Genomic DNA, 24,326 nt, shown 5'->3' with positions numbered 1-24,326 from the left:
TTTATATGCCAAATCCTGGTTTGTCATTAAAAATGACTGTTAATTAAAATCAGTTATGATTTTATATAATTTTTCAAATTTTGTTTTGAAAACAAATGAGTATATAACGTATTGTAAGCATTACAATGCTTTTTAGCTCAAAGAAAAATATTCATTATACATATGAACTTTTAATATAAATAGACTGTAAAGAATTGTCTAAATGAAATGATCTTCTTTCCTCCTTTAATCAGCTATATAACTGTATATCAGAAGTACTGCAAAAACAAGAACATACATTGTTTCTATATTCTGTTTCACTGAGTCCACTACTACGAGATTTAAAGAATTCAGTGAATTTAAATCATCAAGAAGGAAGATTTAGAGGAGCATTGCTCATGTTTAAGACAGACAAAATATTAGGTTCTCCTTAATACACAGATGCACATGTATCATATAATGTTAAGACAGTTTTGATAATGTTATTTTTGAAAGTGAAAATAATTATTGATAATATCAACTTTATTTTCTGGAGCTGTAAGTCTCCAGTAAGTTCAGAATACTGTACTTTCTCTATATTCCTGTCATTCAAAAGGAGGATATTCTACATTTTTTTCTGCTTACATGAATTTGTAAGAGTAAGTAATTCATAAAAGAATTCCTCTACTGATGCTACAATTATAAAGCATATTATATATAGCAGCTCATTAGAGCAGGGATGTTTTCCTACAATTCATACAACAACGTTTATTCTAAAATTATTTTTATTTTTCCCAGTTTTGTTTTTAAGGTCTGTTCGTCGAAAACTGTCCTTCCAAACTCAGGTGCATTTCAAATTGCTCTACCAATTGTTCTATTGCTGAAGGCAATACTGTTGAAGAGAATTAAATCTGAAAGTTTGATTTTTTACTTTAAACAGTTTTCTTAGCGATTATGCATGGATAATAAAAGCTCTAAGCAGTTAATCTTTCAAATATGCTCAGCACATATATTGTTTTTATATTCATATATTTCACTTGTGCAAATAGCTATACAAAGCACAAAGTAATTGAGAATCAGGTTTGTATGTGTAAGCCATTTTGAAAGCACTACTCTAACCATTTATAACTTTAAATCTAAATGGCTATATACATTTTTTGTACATATTTGTTTTGTTTTACCTTTCCAAAAGTAATGTCAATATTTAAATATTAATACATGATAACTCTAATTCTTTCAGAGTCTGTTTAGTTAATTGGTTGAAGTATTAAGCTATATTTTGGAGCAAAGATGTTTCATCAGCATTTGTTGACTAATTTGGAGAAGACAAAATAGTCTTTTTTCATTGCACATCTCATCATCACATGCACTTTGAAAATAGTGACAACCTATATGAAATCTAGACAAAGCTTAGTGCTGCCAGAATTCTCAAAAAAATTCAATGTGTTTACAATTAAAATTTTTCTCTGACAATGCAAGGTGCTTCTGAATGAATAAGTGATTTAAAAAAAAGTAACTTGCAAGCCAGCAAAAATATTTTGAACATCTGCAAGCTCTTCAAATATAATTTCAAGGGAAGAAATCCAGTTTTATGTGAAATCTATTAACAATTATGAAGTACTTCTTATTTATTGTGTTCTTGCATTCTATGGAGCAATTAATTGTTATTTGAACTTATATTTGAAAATACACTGGCAGAGATCCTACAGAGTGCTGATGGCAGTGTGTCCTCTCAAATTTAGAAGAGATTTTGAATTTTCTCAGAGAATGTTGCCTGCTGGGACCATAATGAAAATCTTTCTAATGTACTTTTCTTTACTTCCATCATGGTAAGCATTTGTGCTAACTCAAATAAAATATGTGATAAAGATTTATAAAATCAAACTAGAAATAAAAACAATATAAAAACCTTTCAAAAAAAGATTATAATGCAAAGTTATATACAATTCCTACACATTCAGAAACTTACACTCAAATGTGAAAATAATTGGAAAAGAAACAACTCAAATTACCTAAAGAAATGTTATTTTATTAAAGCTATCCCCTGGATAAATCAAGCAATAGCCCCAATGAAAATAAACTCAGAAGTGCTTTAAGTATGAGTTACACTTCAATTTTTGCAGAATATTGTCATTTCCAGCAAGTTCCCAGAGGAAATTAAAGCAGCTTCCCACTGACTCCTGTCCCTTTTCAGTGTCTACATACAAAAGGATTTTCTAAAGTCTGATGCTCTTTGCTGCTAACTCGGTGAGCTCAGACACAAGTTTAACTAATTCCACAGAATAGCTAAACCAAATGTTATAATTAAAAACCAAGTAAGAAATAAAAATTTGGTCACTGAATAAGGGATTCATATTACTTTTTGTAAGTCAGTAAGGTTTGATAAAATACCACTAATAGCATCTATTTGAAGTATAGTATAAGCATTCAGGCATAGTATTGACGCTTTAATTACAGAAGCTTTTCCACATGGGCAATAGGAAATGAAGCATAGACCTTGGCTAATACTTATAATTTATTTCTAAGAATCTTTCTGCCCAGCTTTTTCTACTTCACTCCTCCAAATCAACAAGCTAAAGCTCAAACACAAACAAAACATCAAATTTGTAAGGAAAAATGTGCTACTCTTACAAAAAGACTCTCCTCTACCAAAATCAGAGGGCTTACTCATAATAGCATTCAGAAATGACAGAATCAAATCTAAAGCCGATAGATATTAAATTGAAATTATATATCTGCAGATATAAGTGAATGTAATTTATGTATTATAGAAAAAGGATACAGTGGGATATGAGGCTCCTGTTAAGTTTGAACACATCGTGCAACTTTAGGGAAAATCAGATCAAAATAGGATTTAGTCATATATAGAGAACTAATAACAAAAACTAAATATTTTAATCTGAAAATATTGAAGATCAGTAAGATTCTGTCTGCAATCCTTGTTTCTACTGCTGCTTTAATAAACTTCACACACCTGATAACTTAAAATGACTCATTGGTAGGGTCCTGAAAATATATGAATGTCCCTGAACTATTTTATTGTTTTCTTATGTACAGAGCTAGGGCTTTCTAAGAAACTATAATTTTAAAAAATGTACTGGACTGAAAGAAGATAAAAAATACATAGAAAAAGTCAGTAAGATTTTATGAGGAAGTGCAAAAAAGTCTTGAAATAGCAAGAGTAAGAGTGAGAGAATGAAAAGGGATTTTTTGTAACTCTGAAAGGAAAAGTTCTTTGCAGTTATTATTTCTATTCTCAGGGTGATATTACTGTGTTAAAAAAATTAGAAAAAAAAAAGCCAAAATAAGTATCAATTTGAGATAGACATTTAGGACAAAAATTACAAAGTCTGTTTATCTTCTCATATGAGGCAATGCATGGAAATTTGCTTTCGTCTATTAACAAATCTGTAAATATAGATGACAAGCAAATTAAGATTTCAAGTGCAGTCTTGCGATTGTTTAATGCATACATTTATGCATATAAGTAGGTTGAAATCAGTGAATTCAGAAAAAGTGTCTTCAAGACAATTCTGCCCAGTACAAGGGCCTAAGAAGTTAAGCTAAGTGTAGGGCAATATGCTGAAAAGCATCATCATAGATGAGGAATTTCAGCAGCATTGCCTTGCCTACAGGCATACATCTTTTCAAGTATTATCATGAAAGGGACAGGAAGTTCACACACTAATATTAACCAGGTCTCATATCACTACAGTGGTAAGAAAAACAGTTTCTGATGAGATAATTAAAGGCGATAACAGTAGGACTGTATTTGATTGCTGAACTGTTCATGTGTTTTTTATTATATTATTATTACTATTATTACAAATTACTACTCCTAATAAAGACAATAAGAACATAAGAGACATCCACATTTCAGACCAAGCTTCCTCTACTGTGAACATTTTCTGATTTTGGAGAGAACGCCTCTTCATTTTTGGTTGAAGATGAATTTCAAGTTGTCTGTATTGCAATGTAAAAAGCTTATATTTGCTTGTCATGTTTGTTTTACAGTACAAAAAACTTATATTTGTTTGTCATATAATCTCAGGACGGCTATGAATTTCAAGAAAAGGTGTATTGCTTGACTAATCATCTATGAGTTTCATATGCCAAGTGCTGTACAAATACAGGTTAGAAGATAGTATATGCACCAAGAATTTGCAGCCTTATTCTCACAAAAGTGTAATTTTGGTTCTACTTTTGTTGAGGGGGGAAGGGAGTTGATATGGGTAGGAAGAAAATTATGGAAAATGGAAATGGATGAGAAGATGGTATGATGCACAACTAATGGTCCTTTTGTAGGGCATAACTGAGAAATAATTTAATCTAGAGAAGTTTTTGAGCAAATATAACACTTTATATGTATTAAAGATAACCACAAAGAGGAAAGAGGTATTCCCCAGTTCCACTAGGGCTAAAACAATAATTTACATGGAGACTTCAATTACACAAGAAAAAAAAGCTTTTTACCAGCAAGAATGATGAAACACTGGAGTAAATTATCCAAAGGAGCAGTGGAATCTTCATCCCTAAAAGCTTATAAGAGCATGCTAAACTAAAGACTAACAAGAACAGTCCTCCTTTAACATAGGATAAGCTTATCAAGAAATGTTCTTGATAATTTTCTACTATTTATAATAGAAGTACTATAGCACTTATACAGTAACTTTTACTTTATAGCAACTCAAAATCTGAAACCACCTGGATGCATGACCAAACCAATCAGAAGCTAAGACCGTGGAAGTTTTTGCTGGGATTTATAGCATGTGAAATTGTCTGATTATTAGATTTAACTACATATATAAAAACAAGTATGGGCTTTGCAGTACATAAGGGATATCATAGGCAGAGAAGACACTAAAGCTGCACAGCCCATTTAACATAGGATTATGCTTGATGTAATTTTCTCTTCTTTAGAGCTTATATACATTATATAAGCTCAGGAATATCTATGTGGTACTACTGTAAATACACAGATGTATTCCCAGTCTAAAATTCAGGAATGTCAATACAAGGATTCAGTTATAAGTCAAGATACAGAAAAAGGTAACGCTCCATTTTTGCACAAGTGCTTGCTGGAAAAGCAGGTATGATTCTAGAAGAAAACCAACTCCTACTGTTTGTTCCTTGCAACAGTCCCTGCGTACATCTTTGACAACCTATTGCTTTTCTCCCAATTACCCATATACTGATTATATTGCCAAGTTTTCCTGTGTGATAAAACCTGCAAGGCCTTAAATACTGGCTACCATTCAAAGCTAAAATATTCTGACATCATCTGCTGGTACTTCCTCAAGCTGCTTCTGCTGTTGCTGTGCTGAGTTCAGCTCTTGGCTGCCTTTCACTGCACATTTTTTTCCAAGTACAGATATTTGAAGGTGAAAGGGAACAGCATATTTCTCTGAGCCTGGTGATTACAGGTGGGCAGGCAGGAAAGCTGTGTCCTTCTTGCCCAGCTCTGGGCCTAGTGACACTGCAAGAAGTATTCTCAAACATTTGTATATCTTCAGTTAAGGAACAGCTTGATTTTAAGCAAAAAAAAATCTTAGCTGCATCAGGTAACATTAAAATACTCTGCCCTTTTTCCAGTATATCAGCCTTCCTCTTGCTGTAGTAGGAGAAATAATTTAATATCTTCAACACTTTATATTTTGAGAGAGTGGAAGAGAGATATCTATTACACAGATTTATATCTAGCTCTACCTATTTTGCAGAGTTCAATAAGTAACAGAGAGGTATTTCCAATAACTTTGATAGAGTTATTCTGGAAGAATTAGCAAATTTATCTCAATACAATGCAGAACTCATCGAATTCCTTTTGCTTTAGTCTCATTGCTCTGACTTTTTTGAAGCTAGGCACTCTTATTTTGAAAAAAAAATTATTAGTTCAGATTGTAGAGTCCAATTAAGAACTCTGCTTTCTCCGCCTTTGCCTCTTGATTGTTCTGGGTTCTTCTCTTAAGAGTCATTTACGGCAGTACTACCATCTTTTGGCATGGAAGAAATGATCTACAATTTACAGGTTTCACAACATTAGTGTTCTCTCTGGAGTTTGCTTATAGATCAAACATTTCTTTTTATCACTCAAGTCATGTGAGACCAGTAAAATAGATAATAACCGACTCTAGGGTTTTTTCTGCTTCACTATGGCCTGCCATATCAGGAATTCCTTTGAAAGTTCAGAATCTATGAGAATAAGAAAAAAATAGCCATCCTCAATCTTTCCATTCACTTTGACATTTTCTTTCTTTTTTTTTTTTTTTTTTTTTTTTTTGACAGAAGCAGAAATAGTCTGACAAAACTAGTCTGGCAAAAACAGGCCTGGCTACTTTATTGATTCTTATTTCTTGTTCTATAAATATATTCCAGGAAGTGCATCACAAGTGCTTAGCATATAATTATTCAACTTCCTCATCAATGGGAATAAAATACTGGACACTTGGTTTTCTAAGTAACAGACTTTGGAATTTAAAATTGCCAGTATGCAATTGTCATAGCACTTCATAAATGTTGTCCTTTCCAAATTATATACCTTTGATCTTTGTTTTTGGTGGATATTTTTGTTCGTTTGATTATTTTTTGCCAGGATTTTCTATCTGACTGTGGTGTCACAAAATCTCGAAATGGGTGTCTGTTGTCAACATCTGTTTAGGCTTGTTCTGAGAAGGCAAACATTATCCTGAATTCTGCATAGCAAGTCCTGGTCAAACTATTTGCGGTAGAACAGCATTGAAAGATTTCCTTTCTATCCATTTTTCCACGATGTCTTATTTCTGTTACTATATTATGTGTTCTTCCCTATCCTTCTACCAGCTGAAGACTCAGCTTCAGAAATGCTAATGCTTTCTCCCTTCTCACATAAGCACTTCTTCCTGACGAATGTTACTTCAATACATTCTCAACAGGGAGTGCTTCACTGCTGGCCAAATGATGTCATGTCCCTGATCTCAACTGTGTGGTTTTAGCTGGGACTGATTCCAAGACTCCAATGAAATTACCTGAATCTAAAATTAAACTCTATACCTTTCACTCTACCAGTCTAAAGAATGTTTTGAGCCAACATATTTCTTAAATACACCAAAACAAACATGAAACTCTTTCCTCATGGAAGTCAGTAACTTCAGGAAGAATGCATCTGTTGTTCTAATGCACCTATTACACCTCTATCTATCTTTTCTATACTATAAAATAGTGTTCAGGAATCATCTTGAAAATGGTTTCTTGCTGGAGTACTTCTGTCCATAAATTAAGCTTATGAGGGGAATTCTATGCTAAATCCTCTACTAAAACAAGACCTTGGGCTTGATAATGTAGGAAGATTTTTGCAGGCTTTGCTTCCTGACACTCAGCTACTGTAACCTTGACTTTCTGAGAAGCATCACAATCTTTCTGTATGATCTGAAGTTTGAGCTAAGTCACTGGAATAATCCAACCCTCTGCTCTTCTGTATTACCTGAAGAATATTCAGTTTAATATCTTGGGGTTTCTCTCATTAACAGCTTTCCAAATCTTCCCTAATAATCAGTATTATAACTCCAGAGAGAGTTTCACAGCAGGAGTAGATGTTTCTACTCTATGGTTACCTGTAAAAGCTGTAGGTTTTTGATCATGATCGGTTAGCCTCCTTGTTCCATCAATCCACAAAGCACTGCTTGTCATTATCCGACCTTCCACCTGCTCGCTGTGCTGGAAATCTCTGCATGCGGTACTAGCGAACAAATGGCACAGCCTCAAGATGAATGGGTGTCACAATAGATTCTAACAGAAATCTTTCTCTTTCTATGTGTATAAGCTGACACAAAATCTGAAAATCCAAAATGAAGCACAGTCATTTTTTTTTCCATTAACCTTCTGCATGTCACTTAGCTGGCCACTTGCCCTGACAGACTGCCTTAGCTCTGTTGTGCTATCAATATGAGATGTATCATAATAAAACAAGTTCAGCAGGTATCAAGCCTTTAATGCCTGCAAGCATCCACAGTTCTGGAAAATAGTATCAACGCAGTTTGCACAATGAACATTTACCATCACTGTGCACATTATGTAGTACGCACAGATTATCTCTGAAAAAGAAATCATAAATGACGTCTGATCAGTTATCTGTTTGAAAGACACTTCCAGTCTTTCAAATAGAGTTGTCAAAAATTCATGGATTCAGCTAATCTCCTCAGAGCTCCAAAGGCTTTTTTCAATAATATCTCCATAGTACTACCCAGTGGGATAATAAACGTTTTCGCAGTCATCAGAAATTCCTATTTGGAAATCAATATTTGACCACCTTTCCAGGTTTTGTAGAGATATGAAATCTGTAGTCTGAAATGAAAAGATCTCTAAAACACAGCTCTTTCTTACACTAATCATTTGAGTGTTTTCAGTCATCCAGCTGAACTTGAATGCATTGAACTCTCGCATGGTAGATGATGCAGAAACTGCAGGTGTGGTAACTCTGACACCCTATTATTTGATGTTTCTTACCTTTTCTGATGCAAACAATGACCATGTGTGCTCTTTTAGGCTGCAGTAAATATAAAATAATTAGTCTAACTGGTTTTATACTTACAAGTATGTGTGTAGGTTATGCATATTTTCTTGAAAATCACACTTTAATTTGCGTACCTCCATCACCCATGTATATGCTCTTATTTTAAAATCTTAGTACTATGTTCTGCTGTCCTCCTATATTGCTATTAGCTTGTTTCAAAGTATTTGTAAGAACTATAGTTTCTTAGACATTTTTCAAAGCCATATTTTTGCATTGGAAAATACTAATTCTTTGAAGGCACATCAGTTTCATTACATCATAACAGCATGGAAAATAATTCTCTTAGAAGTTGGGTAGCCATAGCACAGTGCTACCTTGGAGTAAGAACAGTTGACTGAGCGTGACATGATTCTTGACAATTAGCACCAACTATGTCTGGGGGAATGTTATTTCTTTTAGAAGTTAAAATATTTTGACATTTTCAATACATAACTTTAATTACATAATTTTTGCAGGTAATATGAGAGAAAATGTTATGTACAGAAATATGCACCAAAATGACACATTTCTTTTTAACCATAAATCCAGTATTTTGAACAGTTCTAATGAGGACAACATAAAGACAAAAGAAAGTGGACTAATGAATAGCTGCATCTGCTTAAGCTTCAGCCTTTTTAGCAACACAGAAACATTACTAGAAACTAAAAAAGTAGTAGTATCTGTAGCAGCCTACATGGAAATAATACAGGTTTGCACCTATTATAAGTCACTTTTAATAATCTTGTTTGTTCTGAATGTTGCCAGAAATCATAGGTTCATAATATGCTCATGTAAGATGACTTAGTAGCATGATATTTTTAAAAAATGTCATTGTATTAAGAAAAATCTGTGCCCTGTCTGAGACTTTGTCAACCATCTCCTCCCTCTGAGAGGCTCTGAGAAAACACATTGAAGTATGCACTGAAAATCTTGAATCTACAACTTTTTCCTAGGAATCAGTCTTGATAATTGTAGATCTTCTGGATACGTATTTTTTCTTTTTGTCACTGTAAGTCAACTTTTTGGCCTTGCTTTACATTTGGAAGAAAAAAACCCAAAACATTTTAACACCAAAATTTACCAGAAGTAAAAGCCAGTCTCTCTCAAGAATGTATGTGCTTTATGAAATGATATAAAGCTTTAAAAATACACTTAAAGATTTTTTTGTAATGTCAAATACTGGAAAAAAAGAAGAAAGCTGAAAAAAAAGAAGAAGCTTCAAGACTACAACTAAGAGGAACTGAGTTTTAGCTAAGGATGTGCTGGACTCAGTAAATATGGCAAAATACTTTAATCAAAGATTTTAAAGAGATGTTACAGGAGCAGCTATTTTAACAAGCTTATTCTTAAAAGGTATACATGCTACATTAACATAGAAAGAGTCTGAATGGTTTCTCTGGCTCTATCCTTATCATGTGGTTTAGGCTAATATCAAGCTGCTAAAGAATATCTTATAATGATATGAATGACAATATTCATTGAAATGGCTGATTAAAAAAATGTCTGATTCATGTGTTTATCTACTTAGGAAATACCATAAACTCTTTGACTTTATTTCAAACACCAATTCTAACGGTTTAAATAACATGTAGGAAAGATAGATAGATAGATACATATGCATTCATATGCAGACTCACTGCATTACAAAATTTCTTGAAAAGATCTACCTTACTTAGCAGTTTATTATATATTATTTCATTCATGATTAGTAGAGATCTATTATAGCAGCCTCTATTATATTAATTGTTTGACTTTAAGATTTTATGTTTGTTAAATCCTGAATTATTCAAGGTAATCAAACAGAGCAGACAGATAACTTCTGGTGCATAACGATCAAAATATCTAATATTTCCTTGAACCTTTCTGCTAACTTGCCAAAAACAGTATACGTAATTTGAAACACTCTACCACAGAGATCAGAATTTTGCCATAGAAAGTGGAATACACGCATTAACCAGGTTTTGCTTTGGACACTTTTTTAAATTTTTATTTTATGTTGAAATAAATAGGTAATTTAAGCATATTAGTCTTTGATAATACAGGAAAAAAGTATTCTGATTTTTTAATTTTAAAATAAAAACTAAAAGAAAATGTACAAAAACTCTCTTCTAGTGTTTTGTAAATACATGAAACCTAAGCAATTATCCTATACTTGCTGTAAATGTGCAAAAACATGGAACTCATTCCCAAACCTATTAAATCATTCTGTTTCATATTGATAACCTTTGTTGCTAGCAAGTGGTACAGCTGGAAGACAATGAATTAAGTAATACAAAATATTTTGCTTTGTATTATAGAGAGACTGTGAGCTTTAATTAGTTGACCTCTGTGAGTTTTTTTAACGTATTTTTGAAGCACAAGCATAAGCCAAATCACATGCTTTACAGTTCCCACTGAGGATATGGGAAAGACCTTTGCACTTCAGCATAGATGGGGACAGAAAAGTGAGAAAAAAGAGGTCCACACCTGAGTGGATGTAACATCTTTTCATTTCTGACGGTGCCACCACAGAACAAGGGAGACCAAGAATGGAGTCCAGCTACACTCACTGAGAGTGCTAACTTCCATGAGAGCAGAATTTCACCTCGACAGGTTGCTGGTATGACACAGGCTGGGCAAAACAGGCTTGCACTTGTCACACTGTGATTTCTGCTGGTGGCAGTCAGCTTAGAGAAGATCATTTAAACCAGATTTGCTTTTAACAGATACTCTTAAAGTATCACAAAAATACCACAGGTCTACTAGCAAACTGAGGTATAACCTTTCTATCACTAAAATCAACATCAAAAGATCAAGCTACAAAACAAAATAGCAAGAGAAAAATAAACAACTTCACACTATATCTGTTCATTTTTCAATCTTTTAATCTTCTAGTTTGGCCTAAGGGAAGATGAGACAATAAAGATGATTCAAGGAAAAGTCCAAAAACCTACCAGCCAGGCATACCTTTTGTACTACATGGTTTTATTAATATATTCCTCTTGCCAAGTATCTAAAAACTACATTTAGTTAATGTATTCAAGCATATAATTCTAACATATTACTTTAATTATTCATTTCACTTCATATCAAATTACATCACGTTTATTATCTTGTTATTTTGGCTGCAACATTATTGCTGCAATTTAGCCTTTTGCAATCAACCCAAACTAATTCTAGTAAACAAGCCAAAACATTTCATTTTCTTTCCTTTGTTTGCTCTCTAAACTGACAAACAGGATTATTAGAATTTATTTTATTAAAATATTGGAACTACCAATTAGATATAAAACTATGCATAGTGAATTTGTTTGTCCAGCCAGTTTTGCTAACAGTAGATAAACTCTGAAATCCAAATTCTTCCTATGGAAATGAAAAAGTCACTTCATGCACTGAAGAGAAGACTGCCTCGGAGTACAGGACAGTACAGTGCAGTATGGGGCACAGGAGAAGAGCAGCTGGGGATTGCACAGGACTTGCTGGTAGGTAGGTGCAGTGACCTGGGAGCCAGGGGTTTGTGAGGGTCTGGAGGTTGACTGAGACCTGCGTGTGTGTGTGTGTGTGTGTGTGTGTGTGTGTGTGTGTGTGCAGGGAGCATATGTGTGCTGGGGATATCTGCTCATTCTCACTGGTGGCTGGACCTGCGGGATGGAGCTGCATCAGCCTTACCTCTGCTGGGCTGCTGGATTCAGTAAGTGCCTCACAACATTCGCTTCACCTTTCAGCTTTCCCCGTCCTCCCTCCCAGTAACTGAAGCAATCTCACAACCAGACAATCAAATAAAACAGCAATGGGCTTGGTGTATGTTATTGTTATTTAATATTATTTGGGAATTTGGGATTTAGGATCTTGTGATAAATCTGGTGAGGTCCAAAAAATGAAACAATTTCAGCTCCACAGGAATAGAGTGGCCAGTTCTAAGCTAGAACTGAACTTAGAGTCTCAAAAAAGTAAGTAACAATAGGTACTATTTCATTTTCCATTAGGTTGACGATTACTACTTTTTAGAAACAAGACTTAAGTCTCAAAATTAAATGTCTTATTTCTAAAAGCAGGCCAAAATAGTACAGGAAAAAATTGCCCTTTAATCTTCTTCAGTCTGTCTTTCCAAAATGTAAAAATGAGTTAAACCTACATATTTCTGGCTCTTATCAGTCTGTCACTTAAGTCCATTAAGTTTATAATTTCTTATTATATGCTTGTTCTTCCACAGAAGTGATTAAATTTAGTACTACAATACATTTTTTTCAAAGTACAAACATTTCCAAAGAGGCTTTCATACTAATGAAATAACAGTTCAGCAACATACATAAAATAGAAATTCTTTTATATTCGCCCGAGTGATGGAGACTGAGTAGGGCCAGAAGAAGCTGCTGTCTGAATGCAGAAAGAAAGGTTGAATAACTCTTTTATGACATGCCTAGGGGAGGATATGGGAGGTAATGACTTCCAGGACTGGAGGGTTCCAGTCCTTCTCATCCTAATTCCCAGAGAAAACACAACAGATGTGTAAGATCAAAACAAATAGATTAGCATTAAAAACACTAAACGTACAATACATTTGTAAAGTTCCAAATAAAATATGGAAATTTTATCACATACTTACAAGATGGTGCATTATGATGCAGTCTCTAAATGCACAAGCTACAACCTTCTGAGGAATATCTTTTTGCAATTTTGTCTATAAAAAACATTTGTACCCAATATCTATTTTAAAAATGTTTTTGTTATCAGGACCTTAGCACCTAATAACTCACCATCTGGAAAGGTTTAATGGGCTAATTTCAATTAGTAACTAAGGTCTGCAAAGGTCAATCAAAATTGCTGACTACTTTGATTTCCCCAAAACAATGGAGACTGCTAATCTTCTGCAGCATGATTGTACAGCTTTACCACACACATAAAAATCAATTTATGAATGAAAATGCCAAGCAAGCACAAAAAGATTCAGACTGATTTTAAAGGGACAATTATTTCTAAGAAGCAAAAGAAGAAAGCAGTCAAAGGAATCTAAGAAAGAGGAGTCCTGGATGCCCTGAAAAGACTGGCTAAGATCCAGGAACCCTGGGAAAATACAGGGAGAATCATAAAGATCCTTGGGTTTTGGACAGATTGGTAACCGACACTCTACTGTGAGTGAGGTGAGTGTTTATGGTTTAGTGATTGCTTCAGAAAGTCTGTGTTTTTATTTTAACTGTCTCATAGACAGAAGAGTTCAACGATAATTCAGGCCCAATTATATGGGGGAATTCTGCAATAGTGTGCTTAAGATCTTAGGAGGTATAGTATAACATAAGGGAAGAACTCCTCAGGAAATTTCAGGGTCAAGTAGCCTATACTACATGACTTGCCGGCAGGACAAAATTAAAAATCGTGCCTGGATACAACGTGACCTTAGAGGCATCCTATCATAGTCCAGATTTGCCACTGGGAAACAAGGTCACATAGTTCACAGGATTCTTGCCTGTTTGTCCTGACAGACTCAAGAAAATATTTTACTTGAGAAAAGCATGTAAAATGAAAACATCAAAGTTGTTGTTTCTCAGCTTTAATAAGCTGCTGAAAATACAGAAGGAGAGGCTGAGAGAGCTGGGCCTGTTCAGTCTGGCGAAGGCTCAGGGGGATCTCTTCAACGCATGTAAATATCAGATGGGAGAGTGCAAAGAAGACAGAGCGAGACTCTCCTCAGTGGCACTCAGTGGTAGGACAAGGGACAGTGGGCACAATCTGAAGCACAGGAAATTCCACTTTAATATAAGACTTTTTTACAGTCAGGGTGGTCAAGAGAGGTTGTGGAGTGGAGTGTCTCCATCTCTGGAGATACTCAAAATCCGTCCGGACATAGCCTCGAGCTGCCTGCCCTAGGTGACTGCTGTGAGCAAGGGACTGGACTAGACGATCTCCAGAGGTCCCTTCTCGTTCTGTGATTTTGTAATACTAACAGGCTTTGTCAGCTATGAATATCAGTGTCACTTCTGCTTACCATAAAATGCCTAAAGTATTGCTTATTTCTCAAGTACAAATTCAATATAAAGATTTAATAAAACTATTTGATAAATTAATTTTGAATACTGCTCTGAGTTTTCATCCTCTGCATATTCAGTGCTGAAAGATTGTTTCCTAGTTTTCAAGTTACAGTTTAGAATGCTTCTAACACTAACATAGGAATTTATTGATTTGTTACCAACCCTGTTAAGATGTTCTGTATAGTTGTGACTCATTAAATTCATATATGTTTGCATTTAATACAGTAAAGTTGCATCAACCTGCATGTTAAAAGGATAATTTAAATGAGAAAAAGAATTTTCCAGAATTGTAAGATTCAGAAATGTAATAAGCTACTTATATCTGTCATTTGTGTGCAGTATTCTACAAGATTCAAGTTTTAGACTTACACCCAAATAAAATGTCTGATGTATTATGCACAGCAACAGACATACATCTGAACTAATGATCTCCCTAGATATTTCGCTAAAGATTTAATTCCATGGTGAGTATTTGATCAGATATAAGATACTGAAAAAGAACAGAAAAGTAGTTTATAGTGTTTGTTACCACCTCCCAAACTTTCCTCTGTTATTCTATTGATCCTTAATTTTCTGGTGCATCCACAGGATAAAACACATTGTATTTGTTAACCTCTGGTTACAGGTCTAAGACACAGAGCTAACATAAAGTAGCACATTTAAACTCATAGTTGTCAACAGTGATATATATTCTCAGTAAACTTTGTACAAATAAGTTATAAGTGCAAGATATCACAAAATACATACCCACCTTGAACTGCCAAAATAATATGGCACGGCGCAGATATCTATTTATACATATAATCATCAACATCTTTTTAAAGAAAAAAAGGACTATGTATGTTTAATGTTTCTGTATATATTTTATGCATATGTCATATAGTCACCAGAAACATGGTTATTGTAGCATATTTTGTAATTTCTAAAATTATACAGGACCTACCATGTAGTTTTAAACTCATAAAAGGCTTAATCACAGTAAGAAGCTGAATACACTTTTGGTGTGTAGGATAAATGTTGAAATAGCTGACGCAAGTGCAGAATTTAAAAGCACAGATGAAGTAAGAAGCTGAGTGAATTTTTGCCTTGCAGAGCTCTTCTGTTTTCAGTGTAATGACTACAAGGCCTTTGATCCTGAATGATGATTTATAAAGTACAAAAATCAATAAAGATTCCATTAAAAAAAAAACTGCATTTTAATGAATATCTAAGTGAACTTAAGCAGCAAGTGACAGCAACATTGACATTTTCTTGTCTTCCTTTAAACTTATTTATGTAAATCTATGCAGGAGCCTGATATTTAGTTTATGCTGTGCTAAGGAGGAGTTAAATTTCCTAGCGATGAATGTAGCTTCAGGATAAGAGCTTGATTAAGAATAATGAAGGAAGAAAACATTTTGATAGGGGACTGCCTGTGTGTGGAACAGACTTTCTGCAAGTTGAATTCCAAGCATGTTTTTAAAGAAAAGACCTGACTGAATGCAAAATAATTTATTACAGAAAAAGCAAGTAAGCAAATACATAATTTGAGTATGGGAAGCACAGATACTTTTGTCAAAAGTAAATCTCTAAAGATGCCTGACCTCACGTCGATAACAGCTACTCAGGGTAAGAGGAGGAGGAGTAGTACAGCTGTCAGTTCTTTGCAACATGTTCCTGATATTTAAACACAAATTTCTACCACCATTACTTCCAGCTATGCTTAGAGGAAAAAGACTTTTGTGATGCACTTATATATTTCTTACCTTGGAACTGAGCATTAAATCCCTTCCGTCGGTGATTACTGTCAGATGTGAAATGGAGTCGTAACCAGTTCTTACTGCTGATAACAGGAGAAGGTAGATTCATACCAGTCAACCTGAAAGAATAAAATAGAACCTAAAGTAAGTCATGCAAAAATTCATGTTTAGACTACTTTAAAGAGAAAAAAGCCCCCCAAAGCCAAAATATGTTGTACTGCTTACAATATGTTTAACCACAGCAATTTACTGGAATGTAGTCTCAATTTCTTATTAGTTTAGCAACTATCGTACTGTGAGAGTTTTTTTTTTTTCCATTACAGCTAGTCATGGTCAAACTTTCCAAATGACTCTTTTGTGAATTAAAGCAGAAAAACAATTTTCTTTGTGTGCATGTGTGTATTTGTGTGCGTGTGTGTGTGTGTGTGTGTACACTTATGTGTGGCAAATCATTTAGCAAAGAAAAGCAAATTAAACTATGACAAAACATTATCATCTACTCTCTGCTGTTCAGTTACCTCACAGAGAAACAAACCTCGGGCCTTAAGAAAGAAAAAAAATAAGGGTTATGGCTACAAGTTAATGTTTATCTTCAGTGATAATTTATAGGTACATAACTATCCTGCAATAGCTGGGGGGCTTTTTTGTATTAGCAAACAAAAGTTTAAATTGAATTAATTTGAACCAAAGCAAGGTAATTAGCTTGCATTAATTATGGGTATTATGAAGAAAGAGTGCACCTACTCTAGGCAACAGGCCCTTGGACCACAGTGTGTCAGACCGCGGTCTATCAGTGCACCCCACCGTTTGTGAGTATGAATGAGTTCCTGACGGGCTGTACATTCCTGTCCCAGTTTACCAGGTGGCTTTGCCTTATAGCTCTGCCCTGACTTTTTGATTTAGGCTTTTTTTCTTTTTGAATAACTTTGGAGGACTACAAGAAATGTAGTTTCTCACTTTCAAAAATGTTTACTATTTGAAACAAAACAAAATCTGATCAGTATCAGAAATTCTCAGCTAAGCGATGCTGTGTATGAAGTTAAGTTTGCCTGTAGTTGACTTTAATTTACACATTGTAAATATTATCAGTGCAAAAAAGACGAAAACTGAAATAGATTTTTGACCACTGAAATTTATCAATTTAGTGAAATAGATGCCTTCTCATGGAGACACGCATTTTCAGTGTTCTATTAGAGATCTTGGATCACTAGAAAACTCATCATTTTAAGGAATACTGATGCCAGAGTAGCAAATTTAGAATCACAGGTCAATCCTTTTTCCTTCTGTAATGGAATAAGACCAACATACCGAAATATAGAAATTCTGAAATATAGAAATTCTTAATAATTTTTTATTAGGTCATGTAAACTACATGAAAGAAATGTCTAATCATATTTATATTTTTTTCATCTGATTGTTCAGAAACTGAGGAATAGCAAAACTCTACTTACAATTATTTTAATAGATTTGAAGGAAAGGATAGACTGTTCAAAGGAGAATTTATTTTTTTCAAAATATTGGAACATATTTTACAGTTTGTACAAGCCTTGGTCAAAATATTTAACCCTATTCATATTTTTACATCTCACTCAAATGGAGTTCTTTTATAAACTCTTATTTTAAATGACCTAAAGAGTGTATTTTAAACACTTTTTGGAGAAGGCACTCAAACTATATTTACCTACAAACTGGCATTGTCTATTTCAATATTACTTAGAATCTGGCTGTCCCTTTAGGAGCTAGCATAGTATAATTAAAAAAAAAAAGAAAAAAAAATGTATGTGGATTACCAAAAGGATGATACTTTCTGGTGGTACCTCTTAGTGATAGATGTATGTATGCTAAATCTAAAAGTTTTCACTATATCTAGGCTGCAGTTCACATTCCTGAATTGATAATTCATTTCTCCAAATACATGAACTTAGTTCCCAGAAACAATGCTTTTTTGTTTTTGTTTTCCCTTTTGAAATTAAATATACATGTAGTAACATTTTATCTTGTATTTCCTGAGCTCTGGAATTTAGAATTTGTGAGACTCCTGTCTGAAATATTAATATTCATTGTTATATGAATATGAAGTAAATTATTATGAAGTAAATTATTACTGCATATGAAGTAAAAGAACATCATTATAAGAGCACATTCTGCCTAGGAATAATACTAGGAATAAACTAGGTAGGAAGGGGGAAGGGGAGAGTTATAGAGAGAGGGTAGTCAATAAAACACAAGTCAGGTTGGGGGGCCTCCAATGGGTGCATGCAGCTGGGGATGTGCATTTGGGACATGGCTATGGGAAACCCCCCCCTACACCCCTCCTGGGAAACCTGCATGCATGACTGCATCTCTGAAATGCCTGTACACCAATGCATAGAGCATGGGGAATAAACAGGAGGAACTGGAGATCTGTGTGTGGCAGCAGACTCATGATCTCATTGCAGTTACAGAGACACAGTGGGATAGCTCACCTGACTGGAACGCTGTCATGGATAGCTATGTGCTTTTTAGGGAAGATAGGCCAGGAAGGCGAGGTGATGGAGTTGCTCTTTATGTAAGAGAGCAACTGGAAAGCACTGAGCTCTGCCTAGGCGGGGAGGAGGAGGCAGTTGAGAGCTTATGGGTAAAGATCAAAGAGCAGGCTAGCATGGGGGACACTGTTGTGGGTGTCTACTACAGGCCACCTGACCAGGAAGAGAAAGTTGATGAGGCCTTCTACAGACAGCTGGAAGTAGCCTCACAATCACAGGCCCTGGTTCTCATGGGGGACTTCAACCACCCTGATATCTGCTGGAAGGACAACATATCAAGGCACAAACAGTCCAGGAAGCTCCTACAATCCATCGATGACAACTTCTTGACACAGGTGGTGGAGGAACCTATGAGGAAGGGTGTCCTGCTGGACCTTGTTCTTACCAACAGAGAGGGACCACTTAGTGATGTAAAGGTTGAGCGCCACCTTGGCTGCAGTGACCACGAGATGCTGGCATTCAGGATCCTGCAGGAAAGAAGTAAGACAACAAGCAGGATTGCAACTCTGGACTTTAGGAGAACAGACTTTAGGCTCTTCAGAGATCTACTTGGAGGAATCTCAGGGGTTAAGGCACTAGAAGGAAGTGGGTGGGGGTCCAGGAGAGCTTGCTAGTATTCAAACATCACTTCCTCCAAGCTCAAGAGCAGTGCATCCCTATGAGTAAGAAGTGCAGCAAAAGAGGCAGGAGACCTGCATGGGTGAGCAAGGAGCTCCTGGCCAAATTCAGACAGAAGAAGAAAGTACACAGAATGTGGAAGAGGGGACAGGCTGCTTGGGAGAATTACAGGAATGCAGTCAGAGTATGTAGAGATGTGGCGAGGAAGGCTAAGGCCCAGCTGGAATTGAGTCTGGCAAGGGATGTCAAGGACAACAGGAAGGGCTTCTTCAAATACATCAGCAGCAAGAGGAGGACCAGGGAAAATGTGGGCCCGCTCCTGAATGGGGTGGGGGCCCTGGTGACAAGGGATACAGAGAAGGCAGAGTTACTGAATGCTTTCTTTGCTTCAGCCTTCACTGTTAAGGGCAGCCCTCAGGAATCTCAGAGTCTAGAGACAAGGGAGAAAGCCTAGAGAAAGGAAGACTTTCCTTTGGTTGAGGATGACAGGATTAGAGATCTTCTGGGCAGGCTAGACATCCACAAATCCATGGGCCCAGATGGGATGCACCCATGGGTACTGAGGGAGCTGGCGGATGTTGTTGCCAGGCCGCTCTCCATCATCTTTGAAAAGTCCTGGAGAGCTGGAGAGGTGCCTGAGGACTGGAAGAAAGCCAATGTCACTCCAGTCTTCAAGAAGGGCAAGAAGGAGGACCCAGGCAACTCTAGGCCGGTCAGTCTCACTTCCATCCCTGGAAAGGTGATGGAACAGCTCATTCTGGATGTTATCTCCAAGCATATGGAGGAGAAGAAGGTGATCAGGAGTAGCCAGCATGGATTCACCAAGGGGAAATTTTGCTTAACCAACCTGATGCCTTCTCTGATGGCATGACTGTCTGGGTAGATGAGGAGAAAGCAGTGGACGTTGTGTACCTTGACTTCAGCCAGGATTTTGACACTGTCTCCCGTAACATCCTCCTAGAGAAGCGCAGGAAGTGTGGGTTAGACAAGTGGACAGTGAGGTGGACTGAGAACTGGATGATAGGCAGAGCTCAGAGGGTTGTCATCAGTGGCGTGGAGTCTAGTTGGAGGCCTGTGGTTAGTGGCATCCGCCAGGGCTCAGTACTGGGTAGGACCCAGGTCCCACCATGTTCAACTTGTCCCCCAATAACGTGGACGAACGGACAGAGTGCCTCCTCAGCAAGTTTGCTGATGATACCAAGCTGCGAGGAGTGGCTGATACACCAGAGGGCTGTGCTGCCATTCAGAGAGACCTGGACAGGCTGGAGAGCTGGGCGGAGAGGAACCTGCTGAGGTTCAACAAGGGCAAGTACAGAGTCCTGCACCTAGGGAGAAATAACCCCATGCACCAGTACAAGTTGGGAGCTGACCTTATGGAGAACAGCTCTGCAGAGAAGGACGTGGGACTCCTGGTGGACAACAAATTGACTGTGAACCAGCAATGTGCCCTTGTGGCCAACAGGGCCAATGGTCTCCTGGGGTGCATTAGAAAGACTGTGGCCAGCAGGTCAAGGGAGGTGATCCTGCCCCTCTGCTCAGCCCTGGGGAGGCCTGATCTCTACTGCATCCAGTTCTGGGCTCCCCACTACAACAGAGACATGGAGCTACTGGAGAGAGTCCAGCGTAGGGCTACAAAGATGATCAGAGGGCTGGAGCACCTGCCCTGTGAGGAACGGCTGCGAGAGCTGGGCCTGTTTAGCCTGGGGAAGAGAAGACTGAGGGGGGATCTTATCAATGTGTACAAGAACCTGAAGGGAGGGTGTCAAGGGGACAGGGACAAACTCTTTTCAGTTGTCCCATGTGACAGGACAAGAGGCAATGGGCAGAAATTGAAGCACAGGAAGTTCCACCTGAATGTGAGGGGGAATTTCTTCCCTGTGAGAGTGATGGAGCACTGGCACAGGTTGCCCAGAGAGGTTGTGGAGTCTCCTTCTCTGGAGATCTTCAAAGCCTGCCTGAATATGCAACCCTGTCTAACATGCTGTAGGTGCTGAGCAGGGAGGTTGGACTAGATGATCTCCAGAGGTCCCTTCCAACCTTACCGATTCTGCGATTCTGTAACCTTATGAGATACCAAACCTTTACGTTACCCTAAGAAAGATAATGACAATATGATCATTAAACTGACGCAATATTTAAAACAACCTTTTTTATCACAATTGTAATTTAGCTGTATGATTTCTATGCTACTGCTTACCAGACAGGAATATGTTCTTTGCTCTTGGCTGGCAATTCTATCTATGTTTTAATTAAAGACAGTGAGTAGTTGAAACATGACTCAGTGGCTAATTTAGTTGTATTGTGAAGCAAGCTTATAAGCAGTGTATGACACATGGGCCTTTCTTAACCACAACAGCAGCTCCCTAAAGCAGGGTTAGACTGGAACCCTGCTGAGCAAACACAACGCATACGCAGAAGGGAGCGTATGCCCCCAGACAGAGAATTTCACTTGGCGGCATTCATCATGTGCAAGTGGTACTTCCCAACAGATGACATCAGAGCTTCCAGGAAGGGCAAATCTAAAAATCTATGGGTACAGTGTAGAATTGCTACATACACATCCATTTTCAATATAATTTCAACTATAAATCTGTTGGGTGCAACTAAAGCAAAGTCATATCTAAAACCCTATCTGATCTGAATTTAATTCTCTTCAGAAAAGGCTAACGACATTTTAAGTCTAAAATGAGATGAAGACTGAATACTTGGAAGTCTTTAATGTCAGACAGAGATTATTCAGATAAGGCAAAGGGTCACAATTTCTAGTATCACAGTCCTCCCTAGAAACTTTCATCTAACGAAATGATTGAGGAGTTATCCAATGCTATCTTAAAAGAACTTCGATTTTTTTTTTTTTTTTTTTAACTGAAGTCATTTATTGTTTGGGGAATAAAATAAGAGAAATCAAACTCTTCAGGTACCTTCGAGTTCCTGTATTTCCCCCTCTCTGCTGTAAAAAGAACAATGCCATATTTTTACGAAGCTGATTCTAAGGCCTACCATGTAATAGCCTGTCTTGGATAGAAAGGCTAACATCTAATCTAAATTACATTCATCAGGTTTTTCATAAGTACATATTCTAAGTCATTTTGGCATTTGCTGGAAATACTTGGTCCAGTTTGCAGGTGTTGAGTCTCTACTACTAATGCTAGTTAGGGCCTTAGCCTGTAAGATCAGAATGTTAAAAATGAATGTCACTTTGAAAAGTGACAGTTCTGAATGTTGTGATATTCAAGGCCAGGTACTGAATGAAGAAGATTAAAAGAAACATGAAATGTTCATTCACTGAGTATCAATCATCTAGTGACTCGTTAAAGAGCAATCCCATGGGGAAACAACCAACCAGCCAAACAGAACATCATTTTTCAAATAGAATTGTATAGTCATGCATACATCTGAGGGTTCAAAATGAAGATTGCACAGAGAACCTCATCTCTCGCTTCCAAGTCCTAGATTGTGCACTGCCTTATGGAACAAGGTAGACATTCCCAGGAGTTCCTGTGTGTGCTGCCGGTTGCAGCACCTTACAGAGATACATGACCAAGTTTTCCAAGCTGTATAGTTGTGTTAGTATGATACAACACTTCTGCTGATAAACATACAAGCAGTAATTAGAATATCACTGTGCTACTCTCCTACTCTCCTTCTAGGTGTGAACATAGTCTGGCTGCAGCAGAATCACAGCTAGCAGGGGAGGCTCTCTTACTGTTTAATGTTGTGAAGAGTAAACAATCTTTTTCATGTTTTATTACCTTTTTGGTGTTTTAATTTTGTTTTCTATTCCATAATATCCTCACACAGACAGTAATCTACTGTATATACAAATACTAAAACATTTAATTTTTGTAGACTCTTGAAGGAGTGATGTGATGCATTCCTTACCTAATATATGTCACATATACACACAGCATCCTTTGAAGTCTCCATTGCACTATCAAGGGATTGTGACATTTTATTAAAACAGTTTGCCTTTAAAATATTTTGGTGTCCAGTTAAATTTTCTAGTAGTTAGGAAATATTATTTAACTCAAAGTTCAGCTTTCACAATATAATGTTACACTTAATTAAGAGAAATATCTACAGAAAAAAAAGATTCTGATTTGACTACGAATTTGATGAAAAAGGAAAATAATTAATGTATCTGAACAAGTAAATCAAAGCTTTTCTTCTTTATATAGTTGTTGACAGTGTTCTGATGGTAACGAAAACATGATCTGCTCTTATCATAGAAGACTACTGTTAATTCAATCTCTTGAAATTGAAAATGCAGAAAGAATTAAGGTAAATTAAATCTGTGCTTTTTGGATTTTTTTTTTTTTTTTTTTTTTTTCAATTCATTTACCCTCATCCTTCTGTCTATTTTAGCTATTTAGCTATTTTGCTCATTTTGTGTTGAGTCAAACAGCAATATTTGCTTGGATAAACCTTGATGTTACTTGTTCCAGAAAATAACAAAATAATAAATAAAATAAACTGAACCATGTGTAAAGAAAATAAAATGAGATTTGAAAAAAAAGTGTCTATAAGAACAAGTTAAGATTAAAAAAATACACATAACTTTCCACCAAAACTTAATTTTCCTCAGTTTTGAATACTTTTGCTACGTCTGTATTCATCTAACCAGAGAAGTATTCATACTTTTAACTTCTTTTGGAAATATTGTACAAACATTTACCAAGCTTCCATAACAAGTCTCTGAGTCAAGAGCTAAAGAAAACACAGGATCATAATTTTCAGTTTGGAATTAATTTCCATATTAAAATCTTCTCATCTAAAATATTTATAAGAGCCTCCACAGAGATATGTCAAAATGAGACCTTTCAAGTATTGCTCCTTACTAACAGAGAAAATAAAATTTAAAAATAAGTTTACAAAGGGACAAATTGTGATGACTGCAGCAAATACATGAAGACAGTGTGTGTGTGTATACACTCATACATATACACTCATACCTATA

The 24,326-nt window shown here is 36.2% G+C and overlaps 1 protein-coding gene across 1 annotated transcript in view; it reads right to left on the bottom strand.

Annotated features, from left to right (window-relative positions):
* The window catches only part of CSMD1 (CUB and Sushi multiple domains 1), a 1,182,441-nt gene that overhangs the window by 432,611 nt on the left and 725,504 nt on the right, over window positions 1-24,326 (bottom strand). The window contains exon 6 of the mRNA XM_062571121.1: window positions 16,233-16,345. Within this exon, the coding sequence (XP_062427105.1) occupies window positions 16,233-16,345 (113 nt within the window). The remainder of the gene's footprint in view (window positions 1-16,232; window positions 16,346-24,326) is intronic.

Source organism: Rhea pennata, chromosome 3 (assembly GCF_028389875.1).
Source record: "Rhea pennata isolate bPtePen1 chromosome 3, bPtePen1.pri, whole genome shotgun sequence".
Taxonomy (NCBI): Eukaryota; Metazoa; Chordata; class Aves; order Rheiformes; family Rheidae; genus Rhea; species Rhea pennata.
The sequence above is the reverse complement of the archived record's forward strand: the minus strand, read 5'-3'. Positions and strand labels throughout refer to the sequence as shown.